At 36.3% G+C, this 15,011-nt stretch overlaps 2 protein-coding genes across 8 annotated transcripts in view; one reads left to right on the top strand and one right to left on the bottom strand.

Moving 5' to 3' along the window:
* Positions 1-15,011, top strand: part of ERI2 (ERI1 exoribonuclease family member 2) — a 40,477-nt gene that overhangs the window by 11,165 nt on the left and 14,301 nt on the right. For 3 of the 7 annotated variants that reach the window (XM_060124018.1, XM_060124020.1, XM_060124019.1), the window contains 2 exons: positions 703-791; positions 992-5,823. In XM_060124018.1, the coding sequence (XP_059980001.1) occupies positions 703-791; positions 992-2,326 (1,424 nt within the window). In that variant the 3' untranslated portion in view covers positions 2,327-5,823. Of the gene's footprint in view, positions 1-702; positions 792-938; positions 965-991; positions 5,824-15,011 lie in introns of those variants that run through there. The other 4 variants (XM_060124021.1, XM_060124023.1, XM_060124025.1 and 1 more) reach the window with 4 other exon arrangements.
* The window catches only part of ACSM3 (acyl-CoA synthetase medium chain family member 3), a 28,169-nt gene continuing 16,517 nt past the window's right edge, over positions 3,360-15,011 (bottom strand). The window contains 9 exon segments of the mRNA XM_060124032.1: positions 3,360-3,443; positions 4,324-4,443; positions 7,345-7,441; positions 7,546-7,615; positions 7,618-7,672; positions 8,662-8,751; positions 12,863-12,894; positions 12,897-12,942; positions 13,856-13,982. Coding sequence (XP_059980015.1) covers positions 3,360-3,443; positions 4,324-4,443; positions 7,345-7,441; positions 7,546-7,615; positions 7,618-7,672; positions 8,662-8,751; positions 12,863-12,894; positions 12,897-12,942; positions 13,856-13,982 — 721 coding nt within the window.

Raw genomic sequence — 15,011 nt, 5'->3', positions numbered from 1 at the left:
GGGCCCGCGTACCGCAAAAAAAAAAAAAAAAAAAAAAAAAAACCATTTAGAGAAGAGCTAACACCTATCCTTCTGAAACTGTTCCAAAAAATTGCAGAGGAAGGAAAACTCCCAAACTCATTCTGTGAGGCCACCATCACCCTGATACCAAAACCAGACAAAGATACCACAAAAAAAGAAAATTACAGGCCAGTACCAGTGGTGAATACCTGCTCGTGGGTCTCCTATGGGCGACTGCTCTTCACACACTCCCAAGACAGTGGGGGCAGGGCTTGGTGCCTGCTCTCGGATCTTGTATGGGCAGGTGGTCTCCATGCATTCCCGGGACAGCATGGGCAGGTTTGGTGGCTTCTTGTGGATTTCCTAGGGGTGAGGGCTATCCGCTCGCTCCTGGGACAAAAGGGGCTGGGCCTGGCATCTGCTTGTAGGTCTCCTATGGGCAACCGCTCTCCGTGCACTCCCAGGATGGCGTGTGCAGGACTCGGTCATATATTTTTGAACTGTCTAACAAAATTTCACCTCCTCCCCTGTAAATGTGGGAAATCTTTCATTGGTAAGGCTGCCAGTAGCCTTACCAATGAAATTAGTAGATGATCAGAAAACCAACAGTATGTTCCAATTTCTGTTTAAGTGGTGGTATTTTTTGCTATATTTCTTTACACTGGTACCACTAAATTCAGTGTTTGATATCTCTTTTCTCAGGGTTGGATGATTCTAGGAATACTGCCCTTCTTGCTTGGAAAATGATCAGGGATGGTTGCTTAATGAAAATTACAAGGTCCTTGAACAAGGTTAGTAGTGTCTTACCTCTTTATTCTGTTATTTCAAACTCCAGAAGTAATCATGGGCAAGTTGAAATGTAGATGTCATGTATGCTATCATTTATAAATCAATCAATGATGACGTTTTTCTTTTTTGTGATACAATGCGTACTAAAGAAATTATGAATGCAGAATGTCTAAAGCTGTTGGATTTGTCTGTGAAATCATAGGTTCCCACTAAGAGGAATCCTAACATTTTCACCAGAAATTTGAATATGGATCAAGTTGAAGAAATATCAGCCTGCAACAGTAGCATTCATGATCCCAGCATATATGGTACGGAACCTAAAAATACAATAAAATCCTACGAGAAAGTGCAAATGAAGTCAGTTGATGTGAATTTTCCTATAAAAGTACAGCAAGATCATTTACAACTAAAGGGCAATGTAAAAGCAGGCTGTCAGAATGTCAAAAGCTGTTTATCTCTTTTTAATACTGAGTCCAGGACCTCTCTGGGGCAGTTACAGTCTTCCAGTTTGAATACACCTATGCAGAAGCAAATAAACCAACATCTTGCATTTAATACCAATTCTGAGTCTTCAACAGTTGGTTCAGAATTGATACTTGTTTCAACTACCATTTCATCTGTTAATAATGTCTCTGATATGGAAATGAGTTCTGCTCTTGACAGTTTACCTATGTTGGCTGATTGGGAGGATGTAGCTTTACTGCCATCATCTCAACCTGAGCAGAATATATATTGTATGCCTCCTATTAGTGACTCAAACTTAGACACTTCATTTAATTCTGGAGAAAGATTAATGGTTTTAGAAAAATCTGAAATGTTAAGTCAAGAAAATTTTGGAGGCACAGAAGAAACTCCTCAAAAATCTGATACGTCTAAATCTATTGTATATAAGAGTCCACATACTACTATTTATAATATAAAAGAAGCCAAAGATCCAGGTTCAGATGCTTTTGACTTTAAGTTACCTGAATGTAAATCAAGTAGCTTCAACAGTGTTAATGCCAATATGTCTCATCCTTTAGTTTTGGGGAAACTTCCTCTTCATTTAGGTGGTGCTAAGAGGAATCCATCCAGTCCCCTACCTTTCCCACCAGCAAAAAAACAGACCTTCACTATTCATGAAGAAAAGCCTACATCATCTAATGGCTCCCCAGGGGGAAGTTCTTCCAGGAAGGTTCTCCCTTCTATCTTAACTTCTACAGTTAATGTACAAGATCCTTGGAAGGGTGGGAAAATAACACCTCCTTTATGCAAGTGTGGCCGAAGATCTAAGAGACTTGTTGCTTCTAATAATGGACCGAACCATGGAAAAGTCTTCTATTGTTGTCCTATTGGGAAGTACCAAGAAAAGAGAAAATGTTGTGGTTATTTCAAATGGGAACAAACACTTCAAAAGGAAACAGCCAACAGCATAGTTCTGTCTCATTCCCCAGGGGGACACACTTTTAACTCTCCAGAAACAAGCCATGTTTGTGACAGAAATGTAGATTTTTCTACTAAAAATTCATTGAGACTCAGACCTTCAATGAGGAATTGACTTTTTTTTACATGTAAACTATGTTTTTACCTCAATGTGACTCTTACTACAGTAAAGAGAAAAAAATTTGTATAGGGCTACCAGTTGTGAGGACACAGTGTATCTGAGCTCTGTAAGCTACACTGGGGCTATTCAACACATTCTCACACATACACACACTGAAAATAGAAAAAAGAATTTCACAGGCTTCTAATTTCATTCACCATTTATCTAATTTGTCTTCTGTTCATGTATGAATCCTGATTGCCCCTTGAATTCCCACACATTATGAGTATTCTGATAATGTCTTATACTATTTTATTTATATTTCATATATTAACCCATGCCAAATTTATCATACTTTTTTGAAGAGCCACAAATGAAATACTTGGTAAACTGTATTTATTAGATTAAATGTAATAAGCAGCAATACGAGTATATGATATTCTTGTTTCTTTTTATTGAATTATAATTGCCATGCAATATTATATTGGTTTCAGGTGTACAACATATGATACCCTTCTTTTGCAGTTAGACCTTGAAACAAATTTTAAACTATTTTTAATTATTTGAATAAAAATGTGACCAATAAAAATCACTAGACTGTTTTCAGGTAGATGCTTTTGTACTTTGAGAATTATGATAATCTAATATTTTAAGTTTTTCTAAAAACTTTTATAACTTATTTAGTTTTATTTCAACCCTTGAAAATTGGTTCTGATTTGTATGTCAACATATCAGAAGAATTATTCAACTAAGGTTTGAAATCCAACAGGTCAGAGATTCGGTTCAGAAACGCTTCTGTACTGTATGTTTAAAAGTTCCATGGCAGCTGATGGTATTCTGTTTATATTGCCAAATTATAAGAACATTGACACTAATGCAGAGGAATTTACTGAATATTTTAGTTCAGAATTCAGCCTATGATGTTATAACCACAAGATATTTTAAATCAATTAGTTTATAAGCATACTGTCACATTTTGAAATCACCTTTTCATAATCTTGTGGTTTTACAGAGCCTTATTTTATAGATACCATGATAAGTAATGAATTTAAATTGTTTCCCATTCTTTCTTCCTCAGTTCATTTCTTATCTTCCCACTAATAGTCTTTGGCAGCTCTTGAATAAATTCTACCTGTAGATATCAAGGGAAGAAAATTAGCCCAGAAGTTTTCATCTTTAGACAAAGTCAATTATATAAAAGTTCTATTATGAACTCTAGGTGAAAGAATCAGGACACCCATTGGGGTGAGTTTTTGGTAACAACCAAAAAAGGGAGAGGGGTATTGTTGATATTTTTCTTGATATTTAGTACAGTAAGTCCCCTACACACGAACCTTCAATTTGTGAACTTTCAAAGATGCGAACATGCATTTGGTTCCAGCAAGGAACCCGAACCTGTGCCATCAGCATCAGGCGTGAGTGACATTGCAGCTCGCCCTCCATCTCCTATTGCTGACGATCCTTCAGCTCTACCATCTCCCACCTCTTCTCCCTCCTCCAGTCAGTAACTCTTTTTGCCTGTTCACTCGATGCCAGCCCCTGTATGCCAGCTGTTGTACTGTACTACTGTACTTTTCAAGGTACTGTACTTAAGATTAAAAATGTTTTCTTTATTTTTTTATTTGTTTTTTATGTATTATTTGTGTGAAAAGTATTATAAACCTATTACAGTACAGTACTATATAGCCAATTGTGTTAGTTGGGTACCTAGGCTAACTTTGTTAGACTTAACGAAAAAACTAGACTTAATGAACATGCTCTCCAAACAGAACTTGTTCGAATATAGGGGACTTACTGTATTTACTATAAGTCAGGTAAGCCAAATGACCCAGCAAATTAGTTTAAGGGTTTCATTTTAATCTCAAAGATTCTGATTCTTATCCGTGTCATTAGTTTAGTTTGGAATATTTGGTATAGCATGTTTGAGGAGAATGTTCATTAAAATGGAAAAAATAAACAGCTGAAAATTTCCAGAATACTAAGCAAATATTGTTCATAATCAGAATACCTACCTTCCTGGGATGTTTGTAAGGTGCTGTACCTCTTTTTACATGCTCCTGAATCTCCTTCTTCAGTTGTTCTTGATCGTTTGACTTCTAATCAGGGTTCAGAACAATAAAAGCCTTTACTACCTAAAATAAATATTTGAACACCAGGAAGATGAGTTGTATATTCTTATGTTTTAGTGTGTCTTTTCTTTCTCTTAACTTGGGAATCTAATCTAAATACCTGATGCAGTGGGCCACAGGGTTTATTAGGGTCTGATCCCAGCTCTATGCCCTTAAGCCAGCCAGTTGGCTCCCACACCTAGATTTTGTATCTAATACGAGAGCTTCTGGAACCCCTGCTTTGATTATGATCTATACGTGAACCTCATCTAACTACATCTTAAACTCTACTTTCTGACCTGTTTCTGATCATCTCTGCTCTTGACTTCGTGCCTCATCTTTTATCTCCTTCAAAAAAGTTTTCTTTTGGAAACTTGGTAATGCACTAAGCACAGTCTTTTATATAACAACCCAGGCTGATATAGTCTAGCTCATAGGTCACCACCCTCAGTGTGGCCCTAATAAACAGTATTCTCATGGGTTTGCCATATCCTTATTGAAGGGAATAGTTCACTGAGTGAGACCGTCCACTCTTTATTCCATAGACATTTCTGTTGATGCGAGGCTATGAAGATTCCAGCAGTCACTTTGCTATTGCTCTGACCCATTTACCTGGCCTTCAGTGATAAGGGTAAAAGTGGTGATGGTCCTTGCTTTATAATTGGCAGAAGACAGGGAAGAATTCATCACTTCGTGCTCACAAATCCTGTTCCCCAAAGTTCACCCTTCCCTGAAATGTTTTAGAAAATCCTGCCCAGAAATTTTGGACCTTTACTGGAGAAGACAGAGGCCGTTCCTCATGTGTAGTCCCCTTCAAGAGTGTATTGGAATTCTAAATGTTCCCTCCTGGGGCACTGCCAGCACTGCGATTTACTGCCTTCCCTAGAGGCAGAACTCTAGGTGAGTCAATTAGTATGCACCACCAAATCCAGAATACCAGCCTAGGGTTTGCCATGGAATGATGCTGCCTTGTGGGCATAGTTCAGGAGAGTCACCTGTAAATTTTATGATTAAATATTTAGCACTTAAGAGGCTTAAATCTTTTTGAATTCACAGATTCATGTATATAGCTTGAAGATAAGTTGGCAACATTACCTATCTACCTTGGTCTGGAAGTAAATAGTTGATCAAAAATGGATTATTTGAGAGACTAAGTCACTCAGGACAACTAGTTAGTGAGAAGTGAAGACTTGCAGTTATAAAATTTTCACATTTTGGTCATTGCTTACCAGTGTGCAGTTTTACAACATTTTATGAGCAGTTGTTTCTGTCTTTACCAAAACACCTTGAAAATTTCTAAATTACATGTGCCATGGAGCAGTTGTGTGTGTATGCATGTATATAATTTTATCCTATCCATTTTTTGACATTTCATAGAATTTATTTGTATTTATGCCTGCTCTATTTCTTATCAACATTTTTATGAATAAAATATCCTTGCTATAAGTGAATTGTTCAAAGGCAAATTATTTTAAGAACTAGTGTCTAAATACTGGTTTGCATATTGATGACTTGCACACCTTGGGTAAAGTCTAATTTATCTTTATAAAAGTCTTTATAAACCATTACAGAAAATGATAAATTATTAAGGAACAATCTAACATGGTTAAGAGCATGAACTCTGAAGTCAGACAACCTGGGTTCAAGTCACACTTTGTGTGTAATCTCAGGCAAGTTAGAACACCTCTCTCTGCCTCAGTTTCCTTCTCTGTAAAAGGAATTTGTGAGGATTAAATAAGTTAACATATGTATAGGGCTTATAACAATACCTGGAACATACTAAGTCATTAAAAATATTAGGTATTAGTTGTAGTAATTTCTTTTGCACAGAATTTCAGAAAAACTTTGAAGCGCACTTATGGATTTTAGGTTAAAAAAAAATCTTGTACTTCTACTACTGAAACTAATACCTAATATTTTTAATGACTTAATATGTTCCAGATGTTGTTATAAGGCCTATACCTATGTCAACTTATTTAATCCTCACAAGCTTTCATTTTAAGAAATTAAAAATCATTTTTAATTCTATTCTCCAGAGAAAACCAGCAAAGTGGTATAAATTATTCCTGTTTTTTCCCAATACATTTATACTTAAAAATGGAACCATGCTATACATTACAGCTTTGAATCCTTCTCTCTTTCTTTTTTAAAATTTTTTTATTGAAGTGTAGTTGATTTACAATGTTGTGTTAGTTTCAGGTGTACAGCAAAGTGATTCATATATATATATATATATATATATATATATATATATATATATATATATATAGACTCATGAAACCCTACTGGTGGAGTTCAGAGAAAAGGGACAAACTTCAATAATCATTGAATCTGTTCCCTACTCTCATTACCTGGAATATTGGAGGCCCTGCCTGGCAAAGGGGGCCCGAAGAGTGGCATGGAACCTTTAAACTCAAACTACCACGTGATCAGCCCAACAGAGGTGAGCTTTGAGGACTCCTGTCTTATTCATAGTTTATTTCCTGAACTCTGTACTTACTGACCGAGCCAGACTACTTCTGGTTACTTAGTTCCTGTCTCAGACCTCGTTCCCACTCCTGATATCTGATGCCAGCCTATCCTCCTCAGCTACACCAAAGTCCATGTTGGTTTCCAGACCTTCTGGGTAAAAACTTGAGCCTTCTAGCTGACTTCCGGCACCCTATCCTGGTGTGAGCCTGGGTTGCTGGCATTCACACCATCTTTGCCCCAGCACTCCATGGAAAGGATTCAAATTCTTTATAGTATATATTTTCCGTCTCATTCTGTAGCAGTTCTCTCTGATTAGCATATTTCTATCTGACTTGCATATTTAGTAACATAGTGAATGAATCATTTGGATAATTCTGTTTCAATGAACTACTGTTTTAGAAGTATGTTAGACTGCCAACAAACTATAAGATAGAGACGAATCAGTTCTCTTACCTCTCTGATGGGGTCTGGGCTGCTGACGGCAGCTAACTCTGCAAGTGCAGAATGCTCAGTCAGGGCACTTTCTATCTCAAACGGTCCAATTCAGTAACTGGGAAACAAAACATATGGCAGGAATTTGTAAAGGTGAGCAAAAGGTTAACTCCAGAATGCCTACAGTCTGTTAACACAAACATATCCACAGATGAAAATTACCCAGAGGATAATATGATATCATCCACTCTTGCAACAAACCAGAAATGTCCATCCTCATCAATATAGCCCCGTCCCCAGTGATATAGAAATTGCCTCATAGACTTGAAGCTGTTTCTGTAGGATTATCCTATAAAACTAATAATATTATTTTGAATGTGACTCTTCTGTTCAGTTGGATTTTTAAATATTTAAGGAGAAAGAAAAGTTTGGTGTTTTTGAGAATCCTTAGAATGAAGAGGAGCAAGCATGGGAAATAGGGATGAAAGTCTAGCATTGAGCCAGCCCAGTAATCAGAGAGGTAAACTGTAATTACAGAGACTAGGCATGCTGCCATCCTGAGAATTTTCTTAGATTGGTCACATAGTAAATATTGCAGGTGCTCAGAGGAGAAGGCTAAATAAGTCTTTTGCTAATTGGTTAATATCTAAACACTTGCAGGAAAAAAGAGAAGTCAATACTCAGAGTTAAAAGAAGGTACCAAATGAGTCAACAGAGAGGGGTTTTTTTTGTGTTTGTTTTGTATTTGGTTTCGTTTTACGCAAAAGTAGAGAATTGATTCTGTAAGTTTAGCAGGAAGAAAAAGGAAGTATTTTTACATTATGTAAAATCCACTGACAATTAGAACCTGGGCCTTTGATTATACTGATGTAAACTTTTCTCTAATTTGTATACTGTAATTAGAGATGAAAGTTGTTTGCAAACAGTAAGGAGCTTGGGAGAAAGAAAATTACTTAAGCTCACTGCACCATTCTGTCTCTCTCACTCCTTGCATGAAGGGAAACCACTAATCAGATTTCAGGAAAATTATTGGGTGCTGATTTACAACAGAGAGGATTAATGATATTAAGAGGGCTGTCTTCTTTCTAGGGCCCCCTTCCTCTTACCTTCACGGGCTTGGAGCAGTGATCTAGCCTGGGGGGACCAGCGTGCCCTTCTCTAATAAGCATTTGAGTATTTCTTCAGTTCCCTGTCTGAGGGATTACTGTTCAGGACAATGAATCTCTCAAGAAAAGGCCGAATACCTATCCTAGGTGTATTTTGTGGCAAATAGAGATCGTTACCAAGCACTTTTGAGAAATAAATAGAAAATGAGATGTTATTTAATAAGTCTCTTACCACATAATGTGTAAAAAGGCGAAATGGTCAGTTAGGTAGAACTCAAATGCCAATATCTCCTTGTCTAGGTGGGCCATTTACATCTAAAATCTAGAATGAAACAATAATTTATTTAAGGGAATTTTTATTTAATGCCACATCTGAAATCTTTGCACGTTTTGTTTTGTTTTGGTTTTTGCCATTTAAGAATGCAGACTTCAGAAAATTTTTAAGTATACTTTAAATTCCTAAGAGAAATGTATTTATTTAAATTCTTACTGCAAAATATATTATAAAATGCAGGTTAGCAAAATGTGAAAGAAAAATAAAATTTTTCTTTCATTCTATCATCCAGCAATAATCACATTTTGGTAATATCCTTTGAGATGATATAGACATAGAAAAAAATAGGATCACTTTATAATATTAGTGTTTTGCAACCTGCTTTTATCATTTAGCAATATATCTTAATTGTCTTTTCCTTTCAAATAAATATTTCATTACTGGTTTTCAAACTTTGTGAAACAAACAAAATCTTACTTCAGAAGCCCAATATGAGTAAGTAGGAAAAGAGGAATGTTCTCTGGCTGAGACAGTGGTGGGTAATCCGAAGCCTTGCTCTCTTATCCTCTCGTTCTCTGGTACCTAATAGTAGCTAGCATCCTAAATAATAAATGCTAATGCTCTAACTACTTTATATGTACTATCTTCTTTTGTCCTTACAACAGCCATATCTGGTTAGGAGTATTATTATGCTCATTTTGTATATGAGGAAACTGCAGCGCAGAGAGTTTACGTAGCGCCACAGTGCATGATTGAGCTGGAATTCAAATCTCAGCAATCACACTCTAGATCCTATACTTTTCATCATTATACTTCTCTGTGGAATCTCTCCAGGGAGTTCAATCCATTTTCTAAAAATCCAAATAAGCATTTCTCAGATTGATTGCTCATCTCATATACCAGATTTTGCTCTTACTTTTAGCTGTTTCTAAATATGAAAACTCTAGTCTGCTTTTATACACACCCTTCAAACCTGAGATGTAGCTTGTTGGAAAATAAGGGTATGATATTTATCTGGCCCTTTCCAGAAGGAAAAGCGCTTATATGTCCCTAATGAGAAACTTGAAAGGCATTCTAAATGTTAAGAACTTATTTTTAAATTCTTGCAAATAAAAAGTATAAATTCCCACCCAGTCATCTAAAGAATTATTTGGTTTCAGGTATCAAGAAGAGATATGTTAAGAGTTCCAATTACTTAACACAGATTACTATTTAATAGATGGGAAAATAGATAAAATATTCTATCTCTGGGGAGAATCTAATTCCTCATTGTTCAAGGGAGTCCTAGAATGTTTAAACATGAAAATTATGAGCTTTGATCTTTGAAGTTGCAAAAATCTGATATCCAGCTGGTTAGAGTACATCCCCGAATGTCCGAATGTCACTAAAGATGCTCTTAGCTAGGTAGGGAGGGGCCCAATAATAAAAGCCCATGGGAAAGAGTTAAAAATGAAGGTGGCTGCATGAGGGAAATGCAAAGCAAAACTACAGTGAGATGCCATCTCACACCTATTAGTATGGCTACTATCAAAAAACCAAAATAACAAGTGTTGGCAAAGATGTGGAGGAATTAGAACCCTTGTGCACTATTGGTGGGAATGTAAAATGTGGAAAACAGTATGGCAGTTTCTCAGAAACTTAAAACTACTATATGTATAAATGATTCACTTTGCTGTACACCTGAAAGTAACATGATGTCGTAAATCAACTGTACTCCAATAAAAATAAAAAATAAAATAAAATAAAATTACCATATAATCCAGCAGCTCCACTTCTGGGTATATACTCAAAAGAATCAAAAGCAGGGTCTCAAAGAGATATTTGTATGTTCATGTTCATCACAGCATTATTCACAATAGCTAAAATATGGAAGCAACCCAAGCACTCATCAACAGATGAATGAACAAGCAAAATATGGTGTGTGTGTGTATATATATATATATATATATATATATATATATACACACACAATGGAATATTCAGCCTTAAAAGAAAGGAAATTCTGACACATGCTACAACATTGATGAACTTTGTGGACATTATGCTAAATGTAATAAGCCAGTTACAAAAAGACAAATACTGTATGATTCCACTTATACATAGTACTTAAAGAGTAGTCAAAATCATAGAGGCAGAAAGTAGAATGGTGATTGTGAGGGACAGGTGGGAAGAGGAATTAAGGAGTCATTGTTCAATGGATATAGAGTTTCAGTTTTACAATATGAAAAGAATTATGGAGATGGATAGTGGTGACACCTGCACAACATTATTTAATGTGGTATTATTTAATACCACTGAATTGTGTACTTATAAATGGTAAACTTTAAGTTATCTGTCTTTTACCACAATAAAAAGAAATTTGGATAAATAAGTGAAAGTGGAGATGCTCATGGGGGATGCATGGGGCCATGCATGGCTCATGGGGCCAATCCTCTTGGCCACATGATTTTTGCATTCAAAGATAGTTACTCCAATAAATCACTGGGCTTAAATGAGTGGGGAACTGGTGGTACACTGCAGTTGGGATGGCTGTGAGTATAGCTATGCCTGTGAGACTCTGATATCCATGCATGTTGGGAATTGTCATCAAGAGAAAACATCTATGTGAAATGCCAATTTTTGATTACTCGTAATGCATATATGATAATGCTTAATTATCAGTATTTCTTTCTCTGACCTAAGGCAGCCTATTAACTAATGAACTATTGTTACGTCTTTTTACAGAATGTAACCAATGCTGCTCTACCATCTCTTCTTAGAAAAGTTTTTCAAAGGAAAGGAATTCCAGGGAGAGGTGAATAATAACAGTGCCTATCTTTTGGACCTTTATTATGTGCCAAGCACTTTGCTATGCTCTTTAGAAATATTACCTCATTAATCCTCACTAGAAACCTATGAAATCAGTTCTGTTATTATTAGGGTTACCAACCATCTTGATTTGCCCGTGACTAAGGCAGGGGGTGTATCCTCAGGATGTGCTACTTTCAGGGCTAAAACTAAATAAGTCCCAGGCAAACTGGGACAAGTTGTTCACCCTGGTCCCTGTTTTACAAATAAGGAAACAGACTTTAACAGCTTAACCAAAGATACTAGTAAATAGCAGAGCCACACCAAAACCATCAGGCAATCCTACCTTTAGACAAGGTTCCATAGCAAAGTGAAAGTGAGGGAAAGGAACCAGCATCTGGTTTATTCCATAAATAGTGACATCAGCAACCAATCTCATCTAAACTTTCTCAAACTTACCTGATTATAAGAATTACCTGAGGTGTTATTAAAACACAGATTTCAGCATCCCACCCTAAATTTATTGAATCAGGCTCTCTAGAGAAGGAGCCTGAGAATTTGTATTTTTGACAAGTACCCATGTGATTCTTTATGATCAGATAAACTTGGGAAACATTGGTCTCATCTATGACTAACCCTCAGTTAAGATTGATTCTGAGGTCTCTGTAAACTCATCCATTTTGTGTTTTTGTTGCTACTGTTTTCTTTTAGGTATTAGTGTAAGTTCCTTTGGCTATACTTAGCTTTGGCTGGGTTGATCCGAGAACAAGTCTAACCCTGTACAAAATGTGCTGATGGGATAATAAGATGCCCCCTAGGGATCAAGTGATGAAAATGGCAGTGGTTACATGACAGCCAGGAACTGGCCAGGCAGGCTTAGGAAGAGAGAGAGAATGCTGCAACCATTGTAAACTGTAGCCTCTTTTGACCTACTTGACCCTTTTAGGAGGTCTGGAGCTCCCTAACCAGAAGGGGCAGTGTGGTGTCACAGTTAAGAGTATGGATACTGGAACCAGATTCCTTGGGATTGAATCTCAGCACTAGCAGCTACTAGCTATGTGACCTTCGGTGAGTCTTTTAACATCTCTGGGCATCATCTGTAAAATGGTTCTAATATTGCCATGTCTCTCATAGGTTCCTTCTGGAAAATAATATTTATAAAATGCTTAGAACTATTTGGCATAAGAACTGCTTTTGAGAGAAAAAAGAGACAAACTAACATTTCTAACCCATTTCCATCTTTATATGGAAGTTAAGATATCATAGAAGTAACATAATCATCACCAAAACTAGGAATGTAAGGGAGTAGAAGCGGGGTAGGTGGTAAACAGATTGGGTTGTTAAATATTTTCCTGGGAAGGGATGTACAAACCTTAACATCAAAAGCAGGAGAAGGCTTCCCATTGAGCCAGGCTTAATTTTCATTCCCTTAAAATGTCCACAGATTAGTACCTAGTTAAGAAGAAGAAAGAGTAAAGTAACATGGCAAATAACTTAAATTTATTCATTCATCCACCATGCATTCATTCAACAAATATTTATTCAGAACTTACTGTGAATCAGGCTCAAAATAAAACAAATTCTATGCTCTCATGAAGTATAGAGATAGACACTAAACAAATATAATAAAGTTATAACACTAAGTAAATTTATAATTGCTAAAATATCCATATTTATGAAAACATTTGTACTCATATTCGCATGATACTTGTTATGCTGTTTCTATTTAATACGTCAATTTTTGTTTTTATTTTATTTTTGGTATTCTAATTTTTGACCAGGTACTACTTTCTCATGGTTCATAAATTGAAGCATTATAAAAAGACACACTGAAAAATTTCTTTCAGCCTTTCCCTTATCTGCTCCATTTTATCCCTCCCTTTCCTACATAATAACCACTTTTGTTATTATGTCATTCATTTCCTCTAGAATTTCTTCTTATTTCTACGAGCTCTTTAGATAAACCTTTTTAGAGTGTGCTTATCAAGGAGTTTTCCAGCAAACTTAATATTTCAAGTAACAAGGAGCTCAGCATTTTCTATTTTTAAAGTAGCCCTAAGAAATTTCCTCATTACATAATGGGAGATCTTTTTGTAGATCTAGTATTTTTTAATTAAAAAAATTTTTAATGCCCTGGTCCTGATCAATTATATAGTGGCTTTCCTCAATGAATGGCTATTTAAACTGTATCTGTTACAGAGCTTTTTTGCACCTATCTTCCCTCAAGTTTTTTTTTTCTTAACTGTTCTTCTAATCACGCCACTCCCTCCCTATCCCTCAACCACAAAGGTATAATAAACACTTTGGTTTTTATTCATCTGACTGAATTGAGTCCAGCCCTGTCTTTTCAGTGAAGTCTGTATACCGTTTCAGTCTGTCCATATCCTTCGTGGATATCCAGACCTGTCCTGTTTCTCCATTGTTCAGTCGCTTCAGAGTTGACTGACTCCCCAGCACTTACACAGTGCTTTAAGCTTTTGAACTTATAGTTTCTCAGAAGACAGATAACGAGTTAAATTTAGGAGGAAAATGGAGAAAAAATGGAAATTAGGGTTATTTCTAGTGAAATTTCATACAAAGTGTTTTCGTTTTTCCCCCAACTCCCTTCTCCAATACAAAATAAACAAAACATTCTACCATAAATTGACTCCCGAAACACCAGTTTTTATTTTTTTTCTTTTTCTCCCTTTTATTTGGGGCGGGGGTGGGGTGGGGGCGGGGGCGTGATTTGTTGCAGAGAAAAGCCATGCCATCCCTAGGGAAGGTACCACATAATATGTTAAATCAGTGATGAAAGGTTTACCAATTGTCTGCTTAAATTGTGGAATATTTATACAATAGAACACTCTACAGTTGTTAAGAAAAAAGAAGAACCTCCTGGACTGTACTGTTCAATAGCACTTTTTGTTATGATAGAAATTTCTATGCTGAGCTGTCCACTATTGTATCCTCTAGCCCTGTGTGGCTGTTGAGCACTTGAAGCATGACTAGTGCAACTGAGGCCCTGAGTTTTTTTCATTGAGGTATAATTGACTTATAATGTTGTATTAGTTTTAGGTTTACAACGTTAATGATTTGATGTTTGTATATAGTGAACTAACTGATCAGCACAAGTCTAGTTAACATCTCTTACTCTACGTATTTACAAGACTATTTTTTCTTGTGATGAGAACTTTTAATATCTACTCCCTTAGCAACTTCAAATATGCAACACAGTAAGTCCCCTGCATACGAACTTTCAAACTGCAAACTTTCAAAGATGTGAACGTGTGTTGGCATGTCCAATCACATAAGTTAGCTCATGTGTCTGGCATACATTGTCACATGCGCTCATCCTCTACAAGTGGTTGTGCTTTTGTGTACTTTACTGTGCGGTACTGTATAGAGGACAGTAGTACAGTATCTTTATTTCAAGCTCAGGATGTCTGGAAGCAAGCGTAAAAGCAGTGGTGATGTAGCTGGTACTACTGTACTTTTCAAGGTACTGTACTGTAAGATTTAAAATGTTTTCTGTATTTTTT

The sequence above is a fragment of the Lagenorhynchus albirostris genome, chromosome 15, assembly GCF_949774975.1.
Source record: "Lagenorhynchus albirostris chromosome 15, mLagAlb1.1, whole genome shotgun sequence".
NCBI classification, from domain to species: domain Eukaryota; kingdom Metazoa; phylum Chordata; class Mammalia; order Artiodactyla; family Delphinidae; genus Lagenorhynchus; species Lagenorhynchus albirostris.
This window is presented reverse-complemented; position numbering and strand designations above follow the sequence as displayed.